Below are 24,394 nucleotides of genomic sequence, written 5' to 3'. Positions count from 1 at the left end.
TTTAGCATTCAAATGTATAAATCCCCAACAATATTGCACTTCTACACAATTTTAACTTACAATGGCGTGTGCAGCTAAACCCTCATTGTTCAATAGTTGAAATGCTTGAAAATCGTATCAAAAAATAATTAGCTAATTAATATTATAGTTATTTTTTTATGACTTGGCACTTGCTTTAAATGTTAATTTAATCAGTCCGTTCAGCATTAACTGCATCAACAGAGAGAGAAAAGGAGAGAGGGAGAGAAAGTAAATGAATACTTGGAAATAAATAGGCAGAGGAATGGATAGAGAGACAGAGAGAGAGAGAGAGAGAGAGAGAGAGAGAGAGAGAGAGAGACAGAGAGAGAGAGAGAGAGAGAGAGAGAGAGAGAGAGAGAGAGAGAGAGAGAGAGAGAGAGAGACAGAGAGAGAGAGAGAGAGAGAGAGAGAGAGAGAGAGAGAGAGAGAGAGAGAGAGAGAAAATAGAGTACAAAAAACCCAACGACTTATCAGCTTATTAAAATTTATTGTGCTCCAGAAGAGTAATTACTATTTAACCAGAAAGAAAGACAAGGGACAAATAATCTACATTACAAATTCCAGACCAACTAACATGGTGCTCCCTCTGTTTACATTGTGTTTAAATTGCTAATTTCAGTCACCGATTAACAGAAACAAACAGAAAAATAAAAGAAAGAATTCAAAACCAGAAACAAAAATAAATAAGAAATGAAATAAAACTCCAGAGACCAATAATCAACGGTCATTTTTGCTCTGTTTTCTGCTGCTTGAGGTTATAAAATCACACTTGTTGCATTACATTCATACGCAGCGCACTTTGCTCTGTCCATCCATCCACATGTGGTAATGGGTTCCAACGGGGCTCACGCCGACCTGCTCTCACTTTTTACACTTTAGGAGACCCGGGGGTCTTAAATGTCTTTAGTTTGGGACCAAAATGGAGAAGGAAACCCCCTTTCACCCCCTCACCACGTCGGCCTGTATGCCCAGAGCCTACTGGGGACTGCGTCCTGTAAGGTCCACTCCAAAGATACCGATATAACTAGTCTCTTGTCCTCCATTGTCGTCAAGCCTCCCGGATTTATCCTTAAAAAAGAAAGTGAACCGTGTAGTTAATGACTTCTTTTGCTTTAATGCGCAAAAAGGATTACTGCTGGGCGACGATATTCCAGGGAATTATACAGACTGCAAAGCCCGTAATGAAGTGGCGGAGGTGGTGTAACCCGTTAATATTACAGATCACGTCTTTGGGATATGAGGTTATTGAATAAGCGTTGAGTGTTGAGTGTTTTTTTTAAACTAGGAATCGAGGGCGACAGCTTTGAATGGATTATACCTAATGATATCAGCAAATTAATGCATTATGCAGATGTATTTAGCAAAGATCTAGTGAAAAATGTCAAACAACGATTTCTATGACACCTATCTTTTAGTAAAAACCAATGAAAAGGATGCTAGATATTGATATTTTGCTAAGATGTGAATATATAGGCAAACACATATGCCCACATGCTCCCTGGACTCAGTTTGAATTGCCCAGTAGTTAAGAGGGTTTGTTATGATGTATAATATCATATATGTATCATTACTCTAAAATTCACATTATCTCACCCTTAAAGCTGCGTTCAGATGGGATTCTGTAGCAGCCAATGACAGTGGAGAAGGATGAGTTTACCATCAAAACACCAGCCTGCATTATTACGTGAATTATGTGCTCCTTTGACTTTATGCGTAAGTTCCCACCCCCAGAGTCTAAGACCCAATTTGTGTTGTAATTCATTCAAACCGAGATTGGTCATGTCAACTGTTGGTCAGGAAACAAACACATCAACGTCATATGTTGTCTTAATGTGCCACAACTTTAGCAGGTACTTAGACCAAAATACACAGTTGTGATGGTTCCTTTATATCCTTCAACAGATTCCTACTTGTCATCCCTTAGAATTACCTCAGATTCGAGACTTTAAGATCAATGGCACTTTACGAAAATACATGGACGAGAGAGAAAATATATCAAAATAACAGCAGGTCATTCAGTATGGAAACATGAGGGGTTGACTGTGTATCACAAAACCATTGGCAAGAATGGAGGTTATGCGAAATACCAACTACCACTGTTAACCATTCACGCTCCTCAAGCTTATTGCAGGGAGTGACACATGAAACCAATGCACTGTGTCCATATGTAAATATGTGAATATTTATTGAGTGGGAGACCATTGTGTGCTATGACTCTAGTGTCCTCCTGTGTGCCTAGGTATCCAATACTGCCTGTTACAACACCTTCCTATCAATCAGGTACCATGATACATATCTCTCTCTCTTTAAATATATATATATATGTATATATTTGCGTATAATCCACTATGTTTATGCTTAATTATGATACATTTTGACTGTAACACATCTGTCATTTTTTTCTTTCCATCCTAGAGTCTTTACACACTAGTGCGTGAGTATTTTCTGCTCCTCTTCATCAATAGGCTAATTGAAGCGCACATCAACTCCTTTATCCGCATTCATCCTCATCTGTCAGCTACTTTGCTGAGGCCCCTGCAATTACTTGAATGTTTACCCATAGTGCAATTACATGTGTAATTCAATGAGTGGGCTTTTTATCCCCCAATCACATCCACATATATTTTCCTAAAAGCTTTAAGTCCTGCTTAATCTTCCATCTTTCATGTGATCCTCTTTCCATGCAATTAAAATGATATTATAGCCATGTGCAGTGCGTCATTAGCCTGCAGTGTTTTTGCCACTAACATGCAAACAAAACACATGTGTGTGTTTGATTTGCATGGGTAAGTCCTTTCCTGAGGCTATTGTCAGCACACAAATAACCGCATTCTGTGGTACTCATATTTCTGCAGTAATTACGTTTCAAAAGAAGACCCTCTCAAATATGATGGAAAGGTTATTTATGCGGATTAGGAATTTGGCTGCAGGCCTCTTAGACAGGTCCCTGGCAACTACATCACCATACATTATAGCCGGACATCTGAAAAATTTAAACATTTTTAATTTGATTTTAAATCCTTTGGCAGGAATCACCTCAAGGTTTTTTATTGTATTTCCTTTCGAGCCTCTTTTGCAAATCGTGGGATGCTTATGAGAGGTGTTAGAACGACAGACTAAGAACAAGATCATGTCGCAATTAATATTGGTCTCATGATTACGTTTTGAAGTTTGGGAAATCAGATCATCAAACTTCATGACTTTTTACCAAATTAGGTTAAAAGCCTGGGATTGATTACTAACATTGTGTGTGTGTGCGTGTGTGCGTGTGTGTGTGTAGGTCCATCAGAAGAGTTATGCAACAAAAGGCAGTTTGGATAATTTGGCATAGCACAGTGTCACAGGGTAGCCTAATGCCATGGCTTCATCATCTTTTCTGCAGCAACGTTGAGCATACATTTTGAAAAAACAAAAGTCAATGTAGATTGAAATGGTATATATATATATATATACTGTATATATATATATATTAATGTTTCAACAGAGGTTGGCCAAAAGACCATAATAGTTCAAAAGGCCTGCTGTTTTTGTTTCATGTGCATGGTGTATGGTGAATTCCCTAACCCTTTCCACTATTTCTTTAATTTGGCATAAATCGGGTTTAAAATTCCTCCTCTCAGATTGTTTCGAAATAGCTGTTGTTTCCCCTCCCCTACCACCACCTCCACCACCTCCTCCACCCCCACCATCCCCACCACGGCCATATTTACAGCTTGTCTCGCGCCGAGCTGTGAGGGTATACGACGCGTCTGTAGCCATTATGTTGAATGACTGCACAGTGCCTGTGAGCCAGTCAAGTGGGGCCAGGCGTACTCTCTGAACTCCAGAGCCATCCATCCACACGTCGGCAGGAGGGGGGGGGTGGGCAAAATAAGGTGAGACGAGCGCTTTGAGTTTCGCGAGGGGCCGCGCCTATGCACCTGCAGCCTATAGGTTTTCTAAATCTGAGCCCAGTAGGCTTGGTGCTGCGTAGGGGGCTCCTCCAGCCTGTGTACACCCGACTGTACTGCGCCCTGTGGTGGACTGCTGCATCCCCCGCCCTCTGGGTCGGACAGGCCAGTCATCTCGTGGCGCTCCGATGGGGGCTGGAGGCCGGCTACGCAGAAAAGGAAGGCTGAGATGAGTGGGGGGCCTAGGCAGGGGTGCTTTAGGCTCGCGCTGTGAACCGTCTACTGGCAAAACGGTGGATTACAAAGCCTCACAATGCGAGCAACACAGGCCGTAGTGGACCGGACGCCTACGGTCATGCAACCCTGCATGGAAATAGAAAACAAAGAAACAGAACGGTAGAGAGAGAGAGAGAGAGAGAGAGAGAGAGAGCGAGAGCGAGAGAGACGCGAGGACAAGACAGGTCCATTTTGAACGTTGACATTAAATTACTCAGATTTGACAGACAGTTTATTTTGTGGAGAATTTTCCAAAACAAAAAAAGCGAAAAGGGGTACGATTAAAAAATGTAATGTGTTGAAGCGCATCCACTTCTTTCCCCTGAATGCAATGTGCCTCAACAATGAGTCAACCTTGGCACACTGAAACATAGGCAATAGATATATCTGATGATCTACAACAACCCTTCTTTGAATCTCTGCTTGTTCACTCCGAGCCATTCTCCTCTCCTTCCTCATCCCTTCTTCTCTCCCCTCACTATAAAAGTTCCATGCCAGGGAAGGACTGAGAGCTGCTCCTAATGCTTGCTGTCATACCATGGTCCCTTGGCCCTTATGAGTCATTTATAGGCATTCATCATTAAACAGCTCTTTGGAAGTTGGCTATATGAAATTATAATAACACAGAAAAAGCTACATAGCCCAAAGAGACTCTAAAACCTCTCTTCCTCGATGCCATCTTCCGTCGCTTTGCTGACCATTTTTAGACTCGCTAGCCCTCGGAGCCGGTGTGTGATGTGGGGGGGATCTGTCGTGTGGACACAGCACACACACGTTCAGCCAGAACAAAATGAAAGAAAAGAAATAGAAAGAGAGACATGGAATAAACAGTGCAGGAGATTACTTATATACAGCAAGGTGGTTTATAGCTAGTAGCAAGAGAGGTGATAATCAAAACTAATAGGTAGAATTACAAAGAACATCGATATCAACCCAAGGTACAATGAAAGTTTCATTGATAAAGTGTAATGTGATTTTAACCACTATCAAAAAATTTGTACCAACACACAGAGTACAAAACTAGTTCTTATATGCCCAGCTCCACTCAAGCTATATTATGTTATGCATGAACCTTTACCATTTGCCCAGCCAACCCCCTGCGTTATTCTCACAGCTAATCTGGAATTGAATTTCCCATTGTCTCGAAAGCGTAATGTGATCAAGGTCGTGTGTGTCTCCTGTTATCCAATCAGGATTGAGTTTGAGTATAGTGTTCCATCTGAGATTATTTCCAATGCGAGGGAATGGGGAGGGAGGGGGTCAGACTTTTTCTTCTTAATAATGACATAATCAGCAGAGCAGCCATCAAGCAGATAAATTGTCATGCGCGTCGTGCTAAAAATATCCTTTGCCACCCCCCCGCAGCCCCCAGCCCGCGCCCAGAGCTCTCCCTGTTGACAGCACTTGTGTGATGAAGCTGTTAAGTGGCAGAAACGCAGAGCCTGTGGTTGGATCATCTGCTTCCTGCTGGTGCACTCCTGCTGGCAGATTTGCAGTATAGAGGCCCTCCCCAATTCCCCCCCCAGCCAACCCTGCCCCCAACCCCAGAGAGAAGAGGGCCCTCTTAACAGCCTTGGTGCTTAAGTGTACAGATTTAGATATGTAAATAGGATCTATACAATACAACGGGTACCTCCCCCCCCCTCCCTCAAGGAAAGAAAATAAATGGATGGAAAAGAATCTGTGACATTTTCTCTTTTTTTCGCTCATTAAAATGTCTGCATTGTGCATACAGGTTTGCTTTTTTTTTCTTTTTACTTAAAGTTTTCAGTTCTTTGTTGTTGTTTTTTTTGCTCCTCTCCTGATTGTTTATTGTCTTATCTTACATAGCTCATTTATGAAGGTAACACATGCCTAAACTAGGTTGGCACAGCATCTGCTCTCTGTTCCACAAAAGAGTAATCTAGTTTTTGCCACAGGAAAACAATATGTTTTCCTTCATTTACAAAGCACTTTCCCTTTTCCACCTTCGAGGTGTGTCTGATGCTCCGTTCTGCTTCCAGTTAACACTATCACGCAGTCATTTGTCAAAAGATCCCAAAGGCCATATATGTCTCCAGAACGAATAAAACTCCTTTACCCTATTTTTGCTGAAACCCCAAAAAACGAGCAATCTTCCACTCTGTTTTAGTCTGTCAAGTTGCTTTTCTTCAGTTCTTTCGATATATAAATGCTTTTTTGCTTGTTTTCTCCCCGACGTCTCTTATTTTTATACAAAACCCCCCCCCCCCCCCCCCCAAACAAACCATATTTAATATTTTCCAGCTTCCAATAAAATCCTGTAATTCCGTAAAAGGTTTCCACCGGCGAGGACGGAATCCCGGGCTCCATCCATCCAGCCGACGACAGCCCCTTGACCCCTTTTCCTGTCGAAGCTCTGGATGTACCGTGTTCACCTCAGCGCTCGGCCTTCCACTTCCACCTCCGCCCCTCAGAGTCTCCCTCGCCTTGCGGTGTTGGTACGCCTCGTCGTGTCGTCCGACGGTGGGGGGAGAGGGGGGAGGTCGAGGAGGAGGAGGAGGAGGAGAGGGGAGGGGGGGGCGCGTGGCTGGGCTATACCCGGGTGGTGGAGTGCGAGTGTGGGTGCGGCAGCGTGTTGTTCTGCCCGCTGCTGGGGTACGTGTTGAAGGAGTGCAGCGACGCCAGCCCGCCCATGCTGCTGGGGATCATGGTGATGGTGTTGGGGGTCATGAGCGGGATGTCGTCCGGCGAGCGCCGCATGGCCAGCGTGTAGTCCGGCGGGCAGGCAGTCCTCAGCAGCGCGTCGTGGGCGTGCATGCCGTCGCTGCCCCCGCCGCCCCCCACCCCCACCACCACCACGCCGCCGCCTCCGCCGCCGCCGCCGCCGATGCCGCCCTGGCAGTGGCCCCGCGGGTCCAGGTCTGACGAGTGCTGCTTCATCTGCAGGGACATGAGCTCCTCCTCCTGGGTGTGGTGTGCCAGGTCGTTGGCCGCGCTGCGCTGGGGGCTGCAGCGCCGGTGCACGTCGTGCCGCCGCTTGTCCTTCTTGTAGTAGAGGGCGGCGAAGGCCAGGATGTTGAGGAAGAGCAGCGAGGCGCCCACGGCGATGGTGACCGACAGCTCCGTGGAGTAGTCCCGCTGGTCTACCAGGTGGGGCTGGTTCAGGCTGTCCTGCGTGTCGGTGGGGTACGGCGTGGGGTTAGGACGCTTGGTGGCGAACGGCTTGGTCTTGGGGGTCCGGTTGGTCACCTCCGCCGGGGGCACCTGGTGCGGGAGATGTTAATGTAAATGGACTGCATTTATATAGCGCTTTTCTAACCAGCGGCCACTCCCAAATGTTGCTGTACACGTACATGTACTTTGACAAATAAAGATCATTCATTCATTCATTCAAAGCGCTTCACAATATTTCCAAACATTCACCCATTCATACACACATTTATAAACCGACGGCGGTGATAGCCATGCAAGTCGACAGCCAGCTCGTCGGGAGCAGTGAGGGTGAGGTTACTTGCTCATGGACAACTGAACACTCAGTTAGGAGGAGCCTAGGATCAAACTAGCAACCTTACGGTTACCAAGCAACCTGCTCTATCTCCTGAACAACAGGTTGAGTTTGTTCATTGTCATTATGATAACAGTAGTCATGTGTTTATTATTAAACTAATAATTATAATAATAGTTACACATATAGTAATCACAAGTCATACACAATGCTAATACAGTATATATCTGTGAAACACTGGAGCTGAATGACCCACCTTGGTGGTGGTGGGAAGGACCTGTGTGACGTCGTTGATGCTGTGGAGGTGTGGGACCAGCTCCAGCCACAGGTTGACCTGGGGACCAGAGCATGGCACACGGAGTTAGAGTGGGCAGAGAGGACACTTGACGGACTATGGACCGGAGCTCAGAGCCAGGGCCGTACAGCCAACAACATTCCTCAGAAGGAAAGGAAGAAGGTTCCAAGGTTGGGACAAGGTAAAGCAACTGTTTAATTAGACGTGGATATTTCACCTGAATGTGTGAATAGTTTCCAAAAGTTGGATAAGTTAGACTGTATCTGTTCAAAATATTCTCCATACTTTTTAAGGCTTACATTCACAGTAAAAAGAGTGAGTGAGTGCCAAATGTCTGCATCAATTCTACATGACAATCCTGTGGATTAATTCCCTTTAATGACCCTGTCTTTCTGACGTTATCAAGCGGGTCAAAACCATAACCTAAACCACACCTAAACCAAAGCAAACCGAACCAGGGGAACGGAGTATGCCCACTGCAGTGTGCGTGACCATACCTTGTTGGCGCGGTAATGCTCCTTGACACGAGGCTTCAGGCCTATGTGGAGGTAGAGCTGATCCTTCTGGTTGTAGCGTGTCCAGGCCACCTCTTCGAAGCGGTTGGGCTTTGTGTGGATGAACTTGGTGTCCTGGGGCACAGGCTGGTTGGGGTCCCTGTGAATAGTAAGAGTACAAGAGAGATTAGATCGTATCGACTGAATCCCTGAAGGGGAGTCACAATGGGAGTCACATGACAGCAGCCGTGATAATACCACAGGGAGAACATTTGTACGACGAGACACACACACACAGAAGTACAGTTCTTGCTTTTATTTTTATAAAGGGGATAAGCAGAGAGCCCATTTGCCATGTTTCATGACAAAAAACCTACTTACACCCTATTTAAGCGGGAAAGGGCCAGCCATGTGATCTATGGAGGGCCATTCAGACCCAATAAGCGCCCAATTGTCTGGAAGCAGCTTACGTAGCCAGCCAGACCTCATCAGGAGCATACTTAACCATTCAAGGGACTGGCGTAAATCTTCAAGGTGGCCTGCATTTCACGTCAATTTAGGATTATATATGTAGATCATTAGCGTCTATTCCGGCTTCCCTCAAGCCTTTTGGGCAGTGCACAGAAAGAGCCCAAATGCCCTTCATTAGGTGCTTCAAAGACAATTACTGCCATGACTTAATGCTGAAAGGCAATGTGAGGAATAGGCAGAATATATTTGGCCTCATCTCGGATCGAGAATGCCACTCCACAGGTTACGGACATTAATGAGGAAAGTATTCCACATGTGTGCATGTGCAAGGAATACCAATCATACTTTACTGCACAAAAGACTCTTTATTATGGATGTGCTTAATAATGAGCAAACCTAATTGCCAAGCTCATTGAAAGCCGGAACAGGGAAAGCACAATGTGTCAGAGTAGATTTAATGTTGTTCAAGCACTTCTACTAAAGTAATTGCGGAACAATTACCGGAAAATTATGTTATACTAATCTAATGAGCAACCTATGCCATATTAAACAATTGTGGAACTTGGAGATCAAGCTTTCCAGTAGAAAATGATTAGGGAAATATTATCGCTTGTGCTATTGGCTTTATTAGCCAAACAATGTTTTGAATACTGATGCATAAGCCCTGTGTTTAGCTGCCAGTTAACAGTTTTTATTTATACATTTTTCAACACTTCTTTTCTGTTGCATCTAAACTGTACCCTGTTTTGGCAAAGTTGGTCCAGTAGGTCATGACCACGGCACTCAGCATGACGTCATTCTTGGAGAAGTTACAGGGGAAGAGCTCCGTGGGCCCGATCATCGGCAGGCCAAACACATACGGGATCTCATCCCCATGGGCTGCATCTGCCCACGGTGGCACCTTTCAATCAGAGATCAGATCAATTAACATTCACCAACGTACACTAAGGAAGGCATTACTATTGATAGAAACTCAAAGGAGCTGCACATAAACACAGTAGACCAGAATGGATACCTAATGACTTTGTAACGGATGACAATGTCAACTCAAAATTGAACACAAAATAGGTAAAAGAAACGCAAAATATTGATGGCTACATTAAACGTTATATGAAATTTTGTCTCTCGTTGCGTGACATTTGGCCCGAAAAATTTGTATCTTCGAAAAGAATATCATTACGAACCGTTGGCCAATCCATCTACAGACAACCCACCTTGAGCCTCAGAAAAGGTCAGCTAGTTACACTCTTTTTGGCTACATCTCATTATGGTCTAATCAATGGAACAAGGCCCCGTTGGACAGCCAGATGAGCTGCCTACCTGCTCCGTCTGACAGTGATGATAGAAGGCGTAGAAGTAGGTGGGCGACCCGAAGCTGGAGTGGAGGTCAGCCGTGGCCACCGCAGGCGCCACCCACTGGTGATCGGTGAAGAGCGCCAGCAGGGTCTTCCTGCGTGTCTCGGGGTTGTGTCGGTCCGCCCAGTCGGTGTACATGAACTTGATGGTCTCGCGTAGGATGTCCTTGCCCTCCGGGTAGCCATAGAGGTCGTCCACGAAGCTGGAGACGGCGTAGTCGAAGTCGTTGGCCTGGACGCCGTTCTCGTTGTCCACGATCAGCTCCACGAACTTGAGGCCCTCACCCTGGTTCACCCCCAGCATGATGTCGTAGTTGAGGAACTCGCCTGCCGCGGAGGGAGTCAAAGGGGAAGAGGGAGAGTGTAGAGTTGAACAGGAGCAAAAACAAGGGGAGGCAAATACCAATCCTCTGATCAAATAGAGAAAAAATTTAGGATATTGCAGGCGGCGTACAAAGTATGAATAATAAGCGGAACTAAGATCATCATTACAAGAGCCATCTATCTGAGTAGTCAAAACATTGGATTGAAAAAGCTTGAACTCCCCCTCATACGGCCTTTGTCATAATTCCATTTTACACTTGTTCTTCCACACTTTGGATGACTGCTTTGAAGATTTCTAATCCTCGCTGTCGGGCTGGTGTTTTTTTATTTCCTTCCTATCTATACAACTGACTAATGCATCCATGAGCTGTCACTCTATGACCTGCAGGGCTGCCACTCTTTCTGACTCAATCTATTTCAGGTCTTTTCCAGGACATTCCTGTATGCAACAATATGTAGCAGTATAAATAAGTATATAATATGATTATGTTTGGTAATCCTGCAACTTTCCATGACAGCTTCAAATTTAGTCTTGGAACATTTGACTCATTATTTATTTTCGAGCTTCCGACAAACTTTTTCTTTTAATCCAGGTCTTGGATGCGTGGGAATCCTGGCCTGACATCCAAGGGCAGACCACCGTATCTCCGTACATTCAGGATAAAGGAAGGGGTACTCGTGCTTCACCACCTTTACCTTGCTCCATGAGTATCTGGGGATCATCTGGTATCACGTCGCCATCGATGACGGGTCCAAAGGCGATGTGGTAGCGGGCAGGCTGGATGTCCTGGTCCACCAGCTCCTTATAGTGCTTCCTCTGGAGACACTCTACCAGCTCCACCGTGTCCTGCAGATTGCAGCCCACCTTGCGGGCCAGCATGCGGGCGTACTTGGCCGGCTGGAAACTCACAGCCCAGCTAGACAACGCCGTGCCGCTCTGAGCTATGGCCCGCTGGAAGAGACCTAGGTGGTTTGGGAGCAAAGGGTAGGGATGGTTGGAAGGGAATGAGTGTATGAGGTTAAAGGCATTGTAGTTTAAGGGCTATTATTAGGGTGTAATTTGTTACAAATGGCTTGGCCGACTTTCAGCTTTTGTTGAGTGAAATACTCAACAACAAATAGAATATCACAGTGGATTCTATATATAGAGTTGACTGTGCCTGCCTCTGTATGAGCCAATTTCGATTACAAACTGCTCCTGGGTCATTTCTGACCAATCAGGGTAACTCTTCCGTGATTGTTTTGGATGATTAATCTGGCCTCTAAATCACAGGTGTAGTAAATGGAACACTTGTCAATGGTGGTCTCCTCTGCTCACTCTATCTCTTTACAACTTTCAAATCTAACCTAGATTATCCTAAAGCATCTTTATATTGAAATAAAAGCAATGGTCTAGTTTTTTGCATGAATGTACATTTTGGATCAAAATAGGAACAGTGAAAAAGACATGGGGAAATAAGAAGTATCCCAGTACATCAACAACAGCAATAAATGGCTGTGAAACAACCAAAACCAACCTCCATGAGCATCTGGGCTCAATATAAACCTTCTTGATTGAATAATATCAATGTTTTCCCTCATTAGTAAGGCTCGTTAGGCAGGCAGAATGAAACGCTGGTTGGGCGTGTCAGTTTTTGTGTCACCAAAAAGCATCACCATTTAAACTAACATCTGGTTTGTTATATATTACAAACATAGAATGTCATTCATCGTGTATGCTTAATGAAATAAATGTAGGCAAAATCAATACAGAATACAGATTACTAGGCTCACTGCCTACCACGATGCTAACACGAGATATAATTCAAATCTTTTTCATAATTTCATCATTATTTGTCGTTTAACATAAATGAAGGACATATATGCCATATAAAAATGTGTTTTAACACAAACCTTAATGAATCCAAGCAATTGCAAGTAATTATTTCAGATAAATGATCAAACAAAGCCATAGCAAGGCCTCTACACAGGGCAGATGGTCTTTCCCTATAAACGGACACACAGTGCTGCCGAGCCACGAGGCTCCTAAGATGCCACGAGGCCCTGTTACCTTTGGTGGAGTTACTCCAGCGGTTGCCCTCAGAGTAGTGGGAGAGCGTCAGGAGGTTGACACACGACGCCCCGGCCCCTGAGCCAAACACTGTGATGCGCAGGGGGTCGCCGCCAAAGGCCGCAATGTTCTCACTGGTCCAGCGGAGAGCCTGGATCAGGTCGAGGAGGCCGTAGTTCCCCTTGGCCGCTTGGTCTCCCGTGCTCAGGAAGCCTGCCAGAGAGGAATTCAGTTCAGGTTAGGCTCATCTTGTGCGTTTCAGCCCGTCTGTCCCCCTTCAGCAGGATCAATGTCAACCAGTCACAGTGGACAATTTCAACCTAGTGTTTGAGCAAAGATAGTCCATCCTGGAGGTGAGCACTGGCTTACTATTTGTAAAACACATGATTGGTTTGGAGTAGTTTCGAATTTGAAGTTTGAGTGGTGAAAACTATAGGTCTTGGAGAGGGAAGATTAGCAACATTAATAAACCAATAATAATACAATGAGGTGGCAAAGGCCAGGCCACAGGCCTGTGTATTATTCCTTTCATGTACATTTACCCACTCTGGATGCTGGTTAGAGCCTCTGTGTTTCAGGGTTCAAAGAAGCACAGTATTATAGCCGGACAACAGATGTATTCCCTCCATAGACCCTCGTGTCAGTTAGCCAAGACGCTGCTATTATTTTACCCTGAAAGATGGTGCGTAAGCGGCATGAATAACATGCTCATCTGCTGGAAGAGAGAGAATAATATGGCAACCGTAAAATTAAGATTCAGTTGTGAAAGCAGCCCGGGACATTCTGTTTATTTCCCTTTTCTGTATTTCCTGACAATGGCGGGTTTGTGTTCAGCACTCATTTCAGATGTGAAGCTACAAACGCACAGGGCCAGATCGATTTTTGCCAACTTCTGGTGGTGGATAAATCCCTCTGCATTCTTTAGTCGAGGACGATCAATTTGAAAAGAAAATTGATGAATAATTAAATAGGCCCATAAAATACAACTAAAGAGGCAAGGCAAGGCAAGGCAACTTTATTTATATAGCACTTTTCATACACAAGGCAGACTCAAAGTGCTTGAGAGAACAAGAGAGAGAGAAGAGAGAGAGGACATTTCCCCATTTCGTTTTCAGTCTTTTATTTTCCTGCCTATCTGGACTTATTGAACAGGGATAACAAAGCAGATGTAGAAAGGGAAACTAACAAGCACGGCCATTTCATAATTGCAATAAAACAGGATTCCTTTCCCACGGAGCTACTTAAATGGTCGAGCATGCTGAGGCTAACAAAGAGAGTTATGGGCCTGATCCGGCAGCCAACACCATATGTACGACGCGTTAACATAATAAAGCTGCAGCGGTAGACACACATTTCACGCCTCTGAAGCATTTCAAAAGCACAATCTTCCATCTGAAAGAAAATAAATGGTGCTTGTAAAAATGCTTTGTGTTGAAACAGTGCCAGGTGACGCAACGCTCCATATATGTTTGACAAAAAAAGTCAGCTGAAACAAACCGGAGTCGGTGACGCGTGTGTGTGTGTGTGCTTTTATCGCAGAGTTTCGGCTCCAGTATTTACTTGCCCTTAGGAACCCAGCCGCCTGGTTACACTCCGACATTGACCTTCGCTCCCGGTGGCTGTCCACCTCCGCAACTACCGCCACTCCGACCACCTATCTTGTTAATCTCTGGTTCCCCTGACCCTGTCTCTATTAACCTGACCTTTCCCTCTATATTTCACTCACTTCCCTCCGTCCATTCCAGGTCTACTGTCCCTCCATTTTTCAATTAGAAACCCCCTGCTCGGAGCAAAACAATCAATATTGCTCTGCTGCTGTTTAGATCAGCCGGCTGAGGTGGAGATGTATTTGTGGTTTGGTGGTGTTGGTGGAATGGGTGGGGGGGGGGAAGAAGGGGGAAGTGGGGGGGAATCACACCCATAGAAGAAGCCCCTCTTCCTTACATGTCTGTCGTAGGAAGTGCTTTGTCCCTTTTTCATCCTCTGAATGTCACTGCTAAAAGCTCTTTTATCAGTAATGGCCTTAATGGCAAACCCACACGCACACACGTACACACGTACACACACACACACACACGTTCACATTCTCTCACACACAGACCAACACACACACAAACAGACCCCCCCACCACACACACAATCAAACAAACAGGCACGTCGTTGGCTTGACAGGACTGACTCATTGACTCCATTGGTTTTCCGTTTCATTTCCCGGCAAGTGTTTATTTATTTATTTGTGTGTTTCCTTGATCAAAGCCTAATCTTGTGGAAGCGCCGGCCGCCTATCTACAAAAGAGCATTTAATTGATTCAATTTCACCGGGGAGGTGCGGGAAGGCCTAGGCGCTGCGGAGGGGACGACCCGGAGACAGGGAGGAAAATGATTAACAAGCCCACCGCAGTGGGTGAGGTCCAGGAAAGGGCTTCTGATCAACACACACACACACACGCACACACACACACGCAAACACGCACGCACGCAGACACACACGCACGCACAAACACACACACACACGCGGACACACTCCAGTAACTCATAAAAGTGAAACATACATAAATTCATGCCATGTCCTTCCAAAGCATGGTGGTTAACTGAGAACAGAACACTGTTCTCACTGGTACACTGTATAGTATTATTTAAGGTTACATAGTTTCAATGTTGTATAGTACTGTCTTCTATATCGTATAGTACAGTGTAGTTTATTTTAGTTTTGATGTGTAGTTAACCTTGTGTAGTTTACCTAAGATTAGTAGAGCATAGGATTATATGGTCCATTTCGGAAAGTGTGTGATGACTTGCATCATGGACAGAAAGCTCATCATGTTTATTCAGATTAGCGATATATCAGATGGGGGATTTTCTCTTGCTTTGCTATTGCTCAGCTATTCAACTATTTCAGCAAAATGGGAGGAAGATGCATATCTAGAGAAGACAAATACATGATTATGGATGGATTCAAAGACAGATAAATAAAATATTAGTCAATCTTGTTTTTTTAAATAGTTTCAAATATACATGATATTGCATCTTATCTAGATTAAATTCCATATACATAAATACAAAGAAAATGGGTTAGGGTTATATGTTAAATGTAAGCGGCTAAACTGTATGTTTATGCTGTGGTGTTTTCAAGATATGGTGTAGATATGAGTCCAAATACCACCACTTCATTGCAAAAAAACAATGAGTGACATTGACATAAAATTACATTTTTTCCCGTTGACTGTGGATGGGGGCAGAGTATTCTGACTAGCTGCATGCTAGTCTCTTCCTCATGAGCCTCACAAACAGACAGTCATGGCTGCCTCTTGGTTGTATTGTATTGTATTGCATTGTATTGCGTTGCATTGTATTGCTTTGTATTGTACGGCATTGTATTATACCGCATGGTATTAAACTGCATTGTATTGTACTGCATTGTATGGTGTGGTACGGTTTTCGGTAAGGGAAACATAAGTAAGGAGTGAGAGGAAATGAAAAGGAGAGAGAAGGGGAGGAGCACATGGTAAGGTAACAAACACTGGAATTATCCAGTTTTTTCACAGACTATTTCTGTGTTGTTGAAATTGTTGCCTCATTTCGCTCCCGTCTCACTCAGACATTTAAGGCAAGGGGTGGAGAGTAAAAGGAATACGGTAGGAGTACACTTGTGAAGACAGCGTATAGAGGCACACAACCCCTTCGTGTGTCTCCATTCGCTGCCTTCACAAGTGCGTGAGGGTACTTTAAATCCTGTTTCTTTCCCCCCAGAAATGAACACGTGACAAATACTTGACAACCACCACGCCTATGTACTCACGTCAGAAGGCTTTGGGGGGAAAACTGTCGGCAAGTGTTGGTGTCAACACAAATGACACCCCCTCGAACCCGTCAAATGATTTGGACTTGTTTTTTTTTTATTCAATGCCAATGATAATGATGACAATAACGAAATGCCACAAAGAAAAAGCACCTATATACACATGGTTTCCCCATTCTTCTGCCTCGGCTGTAGCTCAAGGGCTTGGAAGATTTGGCAGTTGGTTTCGGTTTTTGAATCATCAAAATCTATTTTCCACAGTCATGGTCTCTGTATGCCCCTAATCCTTACTCTCTTGCTCGCTCTCTCTGTAACCCCTTCACTCCCTTGCTAACTCACCCTGCGGCCTACGGGAGAAGGCGGAGGGAGGAATAGAGGGAAGGGAGACAATGACCGCCAGAGGAGTGCAATTTCTCATGGATGGTCTGGTCTCAGATCAGTAGGTTACAAGGCAACACACAGAAAGGGCTTAATATGCATTGACACAACTCAGGGTTAGGTAGAAGGTCAACATGCCAAACATTAAGCAGCAGTTAAATGTCAATCTGATATTAAATGCTGTACATATATGGTACAACAATAAATGTTATGTCATAATTCATCACCCCATCATAAACACACACATACCGTTAACTCACAATGAACCCTTTCCCTCCTGCATACAGACACACGCCAAGACACGACACAAACACACACACACGCACACAAACATCCACTCACACATCAACCCAAAACCTAACACTCTTGCCAGCCCCTGCCAAGTCGGACTGACAGGCTTCATAGCTTGCAGCATACAATGTTGTGTATTTTACCCAGTCACTCTGTCGCACAGAATAAGACAGCAAGACTAACATAACATGAGTGCCCTCACTGCCTTGCTTCTCTCTCTCTCTCTCTCTCTCTCTCTCTCTCTCTCTCTCTCTCTCTCTCTCTCTCTCTCTCTCTCTCTCTCTCTCTCTCTCTCTCTCTCTCTCTCTCTCTCTCTCTCTCTCTCTCTCTCTCTCTCTCTCTCTCTCTCTCTCTCTCTCTCTCTAAACTATAACAACCCTCCATTACTCAACCTCCCTCCATCCCTGCTCACACACACACACACACACACACACACACACACACACACACACACACACACACACACACACACACACACACACACACACTCGCCCACAGTGGTCAAATTCTCAGACATCTGGCTGTTGTTCTATATGAGAACAGAGAACACATGCATATGTTAATTTGGGTCACTGCCCAACTGTGTTTGCTCACGGGATGAGCATGTGCGGATTAACTTTTATTTGCAACAAATAAAAGAGACAGCGAGAGAGAGACACACACACACACACACGCACAAACACACACACACACACACAAACGGACAGACGGATGAAAATAAAGGGATAAAGAGTCAGTATGTTACATATGTTTGTGTATGTGTGCAAGTCTATGATTGCAGGAAAAGATACATGGAATGTGGGATTATGTGTTAATATTTATGCAAACATGCTGGTCTGTATGCATGTAAGGGTTTGTGAAAGCATTATACTTCTGTGGCGAAGTCTAAGTGTAATGTTCTCGTGCAGAGTGTCAAAACTCTGACTAAACACTGAGCTAAACCGTAGCCAATGAAGACAGAGTCGTAGTAAACTTGACCTTTTACTTTCTTACTTCTTCATCAACAGATGGTGAAAACTGCCAATAAAATACACAAAAAAAATATTGTGTCCATTTATGACAAAACTTTATAACTAAACATCACGTTATGCATATTTATAAATAACAATGGAAACTGTCAAATATTGAAATTAGGCATTCTGATTGACAATTGCATCGCTTTTTAGCTTGTACACAACTGCGACCCAAATCGCCCTAAACAACATGTCAAACAGTTTTTCGAACTAAATCCACCATAATATAACATCTTCAACATGTCCTCTAACAATCAAAGAACTCACGGCATTGCGTCTCTGATGCCTTCAAGTGGATGCTGATTAATTATGTTCCGACGCACATGTCGGCCATTCTTTCTAAGTTTAACAGGAAGATCGCTGGAAGTGACTAAACCGGAAGTTACTAAACCGGAAGCTGTAAAGTAATTATTTAAGAAATAAATGTAATAATATTAAATGCCTGGAGATGCAACACACTGAGCCAGATCAATCTTTCAGAGAAAATAATTCCATACCACATATTTACGCAGCTTATAAATTGATTGTCATAGAAATGTATACAATAGAACTTATCAATGTTATTAATTCAATTTCAATTCAACTCAAATGATATGATTTTAAATTAATGACTGATTTTTTACTTAACAGTACACGTTGTGTTTAATCCCAATTAACAAATGTCCCTGACTTCTGACTGTTGTTCTGACGTTTCAGCATGACGCATGAGCATGATGCATGTGCATGATTCCTAACTTCCTTTTTCACCAGTATGAGCATATCGCCACATTTCACGTTTTGACACCCACCCACGCATACACACTCAGACACAAACACACACAGAAACAAACACATACAGAAACACACAAAGATGTTAAGAAAAATAGATAAAGGAATGCAATAAGGAGCAGAAAGATAGCGAGCGATAGATAAAAGACAAAGAGATGAAGTGAGTGGGGGATTAAAACAAGAGCTGAAGGAAGACAGCGCGAGGCTGCGCCAATGAATAAGATATAGCGTTATCGAGAGATGTTGGGAGACAGAGAGAACAGCATGTGAGGGAAGGTTGGTGGGGGCGGACGAATGTGAGATGACAACATGAAGAAAAGGGAAGGGAGAACAGGGGGGGTGATGTGTGAGGTAGAGGTGCCAGGTGCAGAGATGTGACTGGATGTGTGTGTGCGTGTGTGTGTGTGTGTGTGTGTGTGTGTGTGCGTGTGTGTGTGTGTGTGTGTGTGTGTGTGTGTGTGCGCGTGTATGTGCACGTGCAAAATATAGCAAAAGCACAAGTTAGCTCTAGCATGTTGAAGTTGACATGTAAAAACAGATATGTCAGTTGAGTGTGTGAACAGGGAACAGAGGTCCACGCTGTACGTTTGAGATGACAGAGAATATTTGATAAAAGGAAAGACTTGTAGTAGTCAAGCAACTAGCCACTATCAATCCCCTAACTGGGGAACTGAGGAGATGAGAGAGGATAGGTAGTTCGTTTCAAATGGATAACTGTGCAAGGTGACAACCGCAGGGGAAAGAGGCAAAAGAAAAAGAAAAAGGTGAGGGAGGCCATCAGAGGCTGAAACCAGCCTCTATTTCCTCTCTCTTTTCTTTCTTCTTTCTTCCTTTTTTCCTTCACCCTCCGCCTCTCTCTCATTCTCATTCTGTCTCATGCAGTCTCCAGCTCTCTCTCTCCCTGTTTATCAGTCCGCAGACTGTCATTACTGTTAAAAAATATGTAATTAGCTACCGTGAGGTCCCCCACACACCATGGTCGTAGTTTCGTCTTCCATGGATCATTGCCACCGTTTGAGATTTTTGCAACCAGCAGCGAAAACAATCCGTATTTGGCAGATTGAGGGGGGGAATTGAATGGCCGCCTCACACTAGCTCAAGGCTAAATACTCAGCAATATTCAGTCCTTAATAACTTTTTAATTAAATAAACCACTCAAATGGGCGCTAAAAATACATGATATGGAGATGAACTGAGCTCCTAACCGAACAAGGGAAAATAACAGATATTGGTTTCGTATCAGGAAATCTTAATTACATTTCTGCCCACTTTAGAATAATGGCGGTTTACTCTGCATCCAACCACTGCGAACCACCGAAAGGCCATTAGAGGAAATACCTCTACGTTTATCGTCGCAATGCGGGATTTGATTTGAATGCAGCCTTAGTCTCTACCGTGAACTACCTAAAGGCCGCTAGAGGAACTACATGCTAATCTCTACCGTGAACCATTTAAAGGCCGCTAGAGGAACTACATGCTAGTCCCTACAATCTAGTCTCTACTCTTTATGTATCAATCACACTTACTGCTTACTTTCTTCTCTCTTTCACTCTCTCACACACAATGAGAAAAGGTTAGTTGTTCAGATGGAACTCTCTGCTCCGTTCCTCCTCAATGTCTCGTCTTTGTCTCCTTGTGAAGTTCAATAAAGGTTAAATATGTCCAGGCATTGCTTTGAAGCCCAAACTGTTGATCTTTATTTAAATATTTCTCTTGCTAATGCGTTATGCCTTGTTTACACCTACCCGATAGTGGGCCCCGATGGTGCCCGATGGATAAATCAGCAGCTATCGTTATAACATCGGCAAATAGCGTGGTTGCATCGGGAAACACCGTTACTCTTCCCGGGAACATCGTTAGACAACGGGAAGAAAAGCTCAATGATCGGGCAACATCGGGTAACATCGGCAAAGAACGAACATGTTTGTTAATTTTGGGTCTATCGGGGTAGAATCGGTTACCAGGTGTTGCTATGGACTAATCGGCTATAATCGGGAATAGAACGGGACAACGGGAGTATAACGTAAGACATCGCAAGTCGTTCGGGAATTTTCCTGGGGTACATCGGCTATATTCGTTAATCTTCCGCGCTTTATCGTGTTTTATCGTCTTTATATCGGAAACCTCAACACACGAAAGACCCTCGAGAACCCTCGACAAATGATTGTGACCAAATTGTGTTAAGGAAGACCCTCAATCTGCCACTTGGGTATAAATAGGGGGTGACGGATTGATGTCCTACTTTTATAATTAAAGGGGTACTTCGCCCATTATTATAAAATCGCTATTGTAATATAAATAAATATATAAATAAATATCAGTCTAAACCAGTCTCCCCTTTGCCTTCTCCCGAAATGACGCCAAATGACGCCAAACGAGTCATTTGACGTGTTTGGCGTCATTCGAAATGACGTCAAATGACGCCAAACGCACTTCGGGTGTCTTCCCTGGCATAAATCGTTATGTTATCGTTATAACATCGGGTATGTGTAAATGCTACCCCGATAAATTGACCCGAATATACATTTTTAGCCCGATGTCACCCGAATCAGCCCGACTTCCACATCGGTGGTCCATCGGCCATTAGCGGCCATTAGCGGGATGGTGTAAACGGGGCATTACCTTTCAATATGAATATTTTGAGTGTACTGGATTTTGAATGTTGAGACCACAAAATTACTTCCAGACAATGGTTCAGTCCTTGAAAAGCATGTCACTCTGTTATTAATTCAGCAATTAGGTCGGCATAGACTCCAGTTTATGCTAACCTCTGTATCTTCCTCCTCCATTATATTCATGATGCACTGCATATCATTCCATAGTTCTGTACCTGGCTTGTATTTGACGTTCCAGCCCATTCGCCCGCGCATCTCAAAGGAGTTCAAATGTAATCGGCTCATGGAATGCCCCCCTCCTTCCCGTTCGATGCTGATGTACTTTCCTCTCAGACATATCTCTTTATCGATCCAGCCCTGCACTCTACACAGCAGGTCAACTCATAATCCACTTCATTATTCAATGTACCTCACCTCAAGCATCCTCACGCATGCACGCACGCACGCACACAACCACAAACACACACACACACACACACACACACACACACACACACACACACACACACACACACACACACACACACACACACACACACACACACACAACCGCAGAGCGTTACATTGCACTGATGTGTTGTTAAGTTACACCTCACACATCATCGCAGCAAGCCACCTGCCCCACTTCTCCTGACCCTCTTACATGGAAAGCAGCTCCAATATCCTCATAAAGAAAGACAATTAGGGACCCCTGTAAGCTTCTACTAAAGAGAAATGAAACGCACAGCTGACGCTACGCCTCGCTACCAGCACCATTTTAAGATTGTGGATTTTGTGTCATAGATATGATTAACACTTTCTGATCAATATAAAAAATGTGACAGTTTGATGGGATTGACCCAGAAATTGTGTTTGTTAAACGACAAAAAGCATGAATGCATTCCAAAGCAATCAGGCCATTGACAGATGAGCCGAGAGATGAGCAACAACAGACGGCAAAAACAAAAAGAGTAAAGGAGTTGAGGGTATGATTCCCCCCTCTAAGGTTAGATGAAAGCGAGATGAAAAGGGGAATGAATGGCAGGGAATAGAGCATTGGTAAGTCAGCAGTATCGGCGACAGTCTCTACTGACGAAGCCCAAGCACATCAATTAGGCATGGACTAACTACTATGGTGGTAATATATTTTATTCATGTGTCGTATGGCTGATCAGTCTTGGAGTGGACGCACTCCACACACGAAAAACACACACACACACACACACACACACACACACACACACACACACACACACACACACACACACACACACACACACACACACACACACACACACACACACACACACACACAAACTCACATAGAAAGATGTTCAAAGTTTGCAACGTGTTATAAGCCACCAAATCGGACGTGGGCGCAAGAGGGCAAGTCATCCTGTGTGTATATGCATTTGTATTGTGCACGTGTATGTGCACGTGTGTGTTATGTGCGTACATGTGCTTGTGTGTGTGTGTATGTGTTTGCGTGCATGTAAGCAGGTGTTGCATGTGTGTGTTTGTGAGTGCATGTGTGTTTGCCTGGGATGTGTGAAGGGGATTTTGAGGATACACATGAAACTGTCAGAGGAAAACTAACTCAAAGTCGAGCGTGCGCTGTCAGCCTTGCAATGCATGCTGGGAATGTAAGATTGAAGCACAGAGAGAGACAGAGACAGAGACAGAGAGAAGGGGAGGCAGAGGGACAGAGGGAGAGTGATAGAGAGGGCGAAATCAGATGGAGAAGGAGAGCTGAAGAAGAACAAAGAGAGAGAGAGTGATAAAATTAAAAATAGATGGGAGAAGGGGAAGGGGTATAGAAAAGGATGGTGAAAGACAGACAGCCAGATACTCACACACACTCAGACACACGCACATACATACACTCACACTCACACACACACACACAAGATAACGAGAGAGAGAGGAAGAGAGAGGTGCCATGCCGTCTTGGGGGACTAGCTGTCAAACCTCTCTAGGAGTGTGAGGGGAAAAGAATATCTTCAACAGTGCAGGTGTGTGTTCACACACGTACACAAAAAGACAGACAGACAGACAGAATTGCAGACGAACACACACACCCCCACACACACACACACACACACACACACACACACACACACACACACACACACACACACACACACACACACACACACACACACACACACACACACACACACACACACACACAGAAGGTTATTGTAGACAGGCGCCTATTGAAGTCTGTGCGCACACGCACACACACACACACAAGCCGACACACACCATTGTCGGAAGTCAGGGTTCCCACAATTCTTTGCGGTAGAGAGCCAGACAGGGCCTTATCACAAATGAAATTCCTGAATAAATAAATAAATGAGAGAAGAGAAAATGTTTAGTGGGTCCAGAAAATTGATTTTGTGGTTGGTATTTATGATTCAAAAACAGCCGGACGTCTGGAGTGGCATCAAAAATGATTGACACACACACACACACACACACACACACACACACACACACACACACACACACACACACACACACACACACACACACACACACACACACACACACACACACACACACACACACACACCTTTAGAAGGTGGTACCACAACACATTTTGGCACCATGCTTGGAAACCAAAATATCCCTAGTTTGAAATCTTTGAAGATAGAGGACAGAACGTATTTTTCGACCTTGCCATTTTTCAAACACAACAATTTGTTGAATCTGAAAAATATGTTTGACAACATGAGGACAATAGAATACCAAAGTGTGTGTTTGTGTGTTCAACACAACACTTTCTTGTTAGGAAATCAGGTGCTCTGAATGTCCCACCTTGGTCTCATCACAGCCTTTCGTCAAACCATCCTCTGAGTGTGTGTTGGGAAAGGTCCTTGAGACTTTAACTGTAATAAAAAGCACTG

At 44.2% G+C, this 24,394-nt stretch overlaps 1 protein-coding gene across 1 annotated transcript in view; it reads right to left on the bottom strand.

Moving 5' to 3' along the window:
• Window positions 1–3,715: 3,715 nt before the first annotated feature.
• The window catches only part of nlgn1 (neuroligin 1), a 178,500-nt gene continuing 157,821 nt past the window's right edge, over window positions 3,716–24,394 (bottom strand). The window contains exons 5-11 of the mRNA XM_030373259.1: window positions 12,643–12,855; window positions 11,289–11,555; window positions 10,234–10,595; window positions 9,654–9,814; window positions 8,446–8,602; window positions 7,910–7,987; window positions 3,716–7,412 (exon numbers count right to left, since the gene is read on the bottom strand). Coding sequence (XP_030229119.1) covers window positions 6,741–7,412; window positions 7,910–7,987; window positions 8,446–8,602; window positions 9,654–9,814; window positions 10,234–10,595; window positions 11,289–11,555; window positions 12,643–12,855 — 1,910 coding nt within the window. The 3' untranslated portion in view covers window positions 3,716–6,740. The remainder of the gene's footprint in view (window positions 7,413–7,909; window positions 7,988–8,445; window positions 8,603–9,653; window positions 9,815–10,233; window positions 10,596–11,288; window positions 11,556–12,642; window positions 12,856–24,394) is intronic.

The sequence above is a fragment of the Gadus morhua genome, chromosome 12, assembly GCF_902167405.1.
Source record: "Gadus morhua chromosome 12, gadMor3.0, whole genome shotgun sequence".
NCBI lineage: Eukaryota > Metazoa > Chordata > Actinopteri > Gadiformes > Gadidae > Gadus > Gadus morhua.
This window is presented reverse-complemented; position numbering and strand designations above follow the sequence as displayed.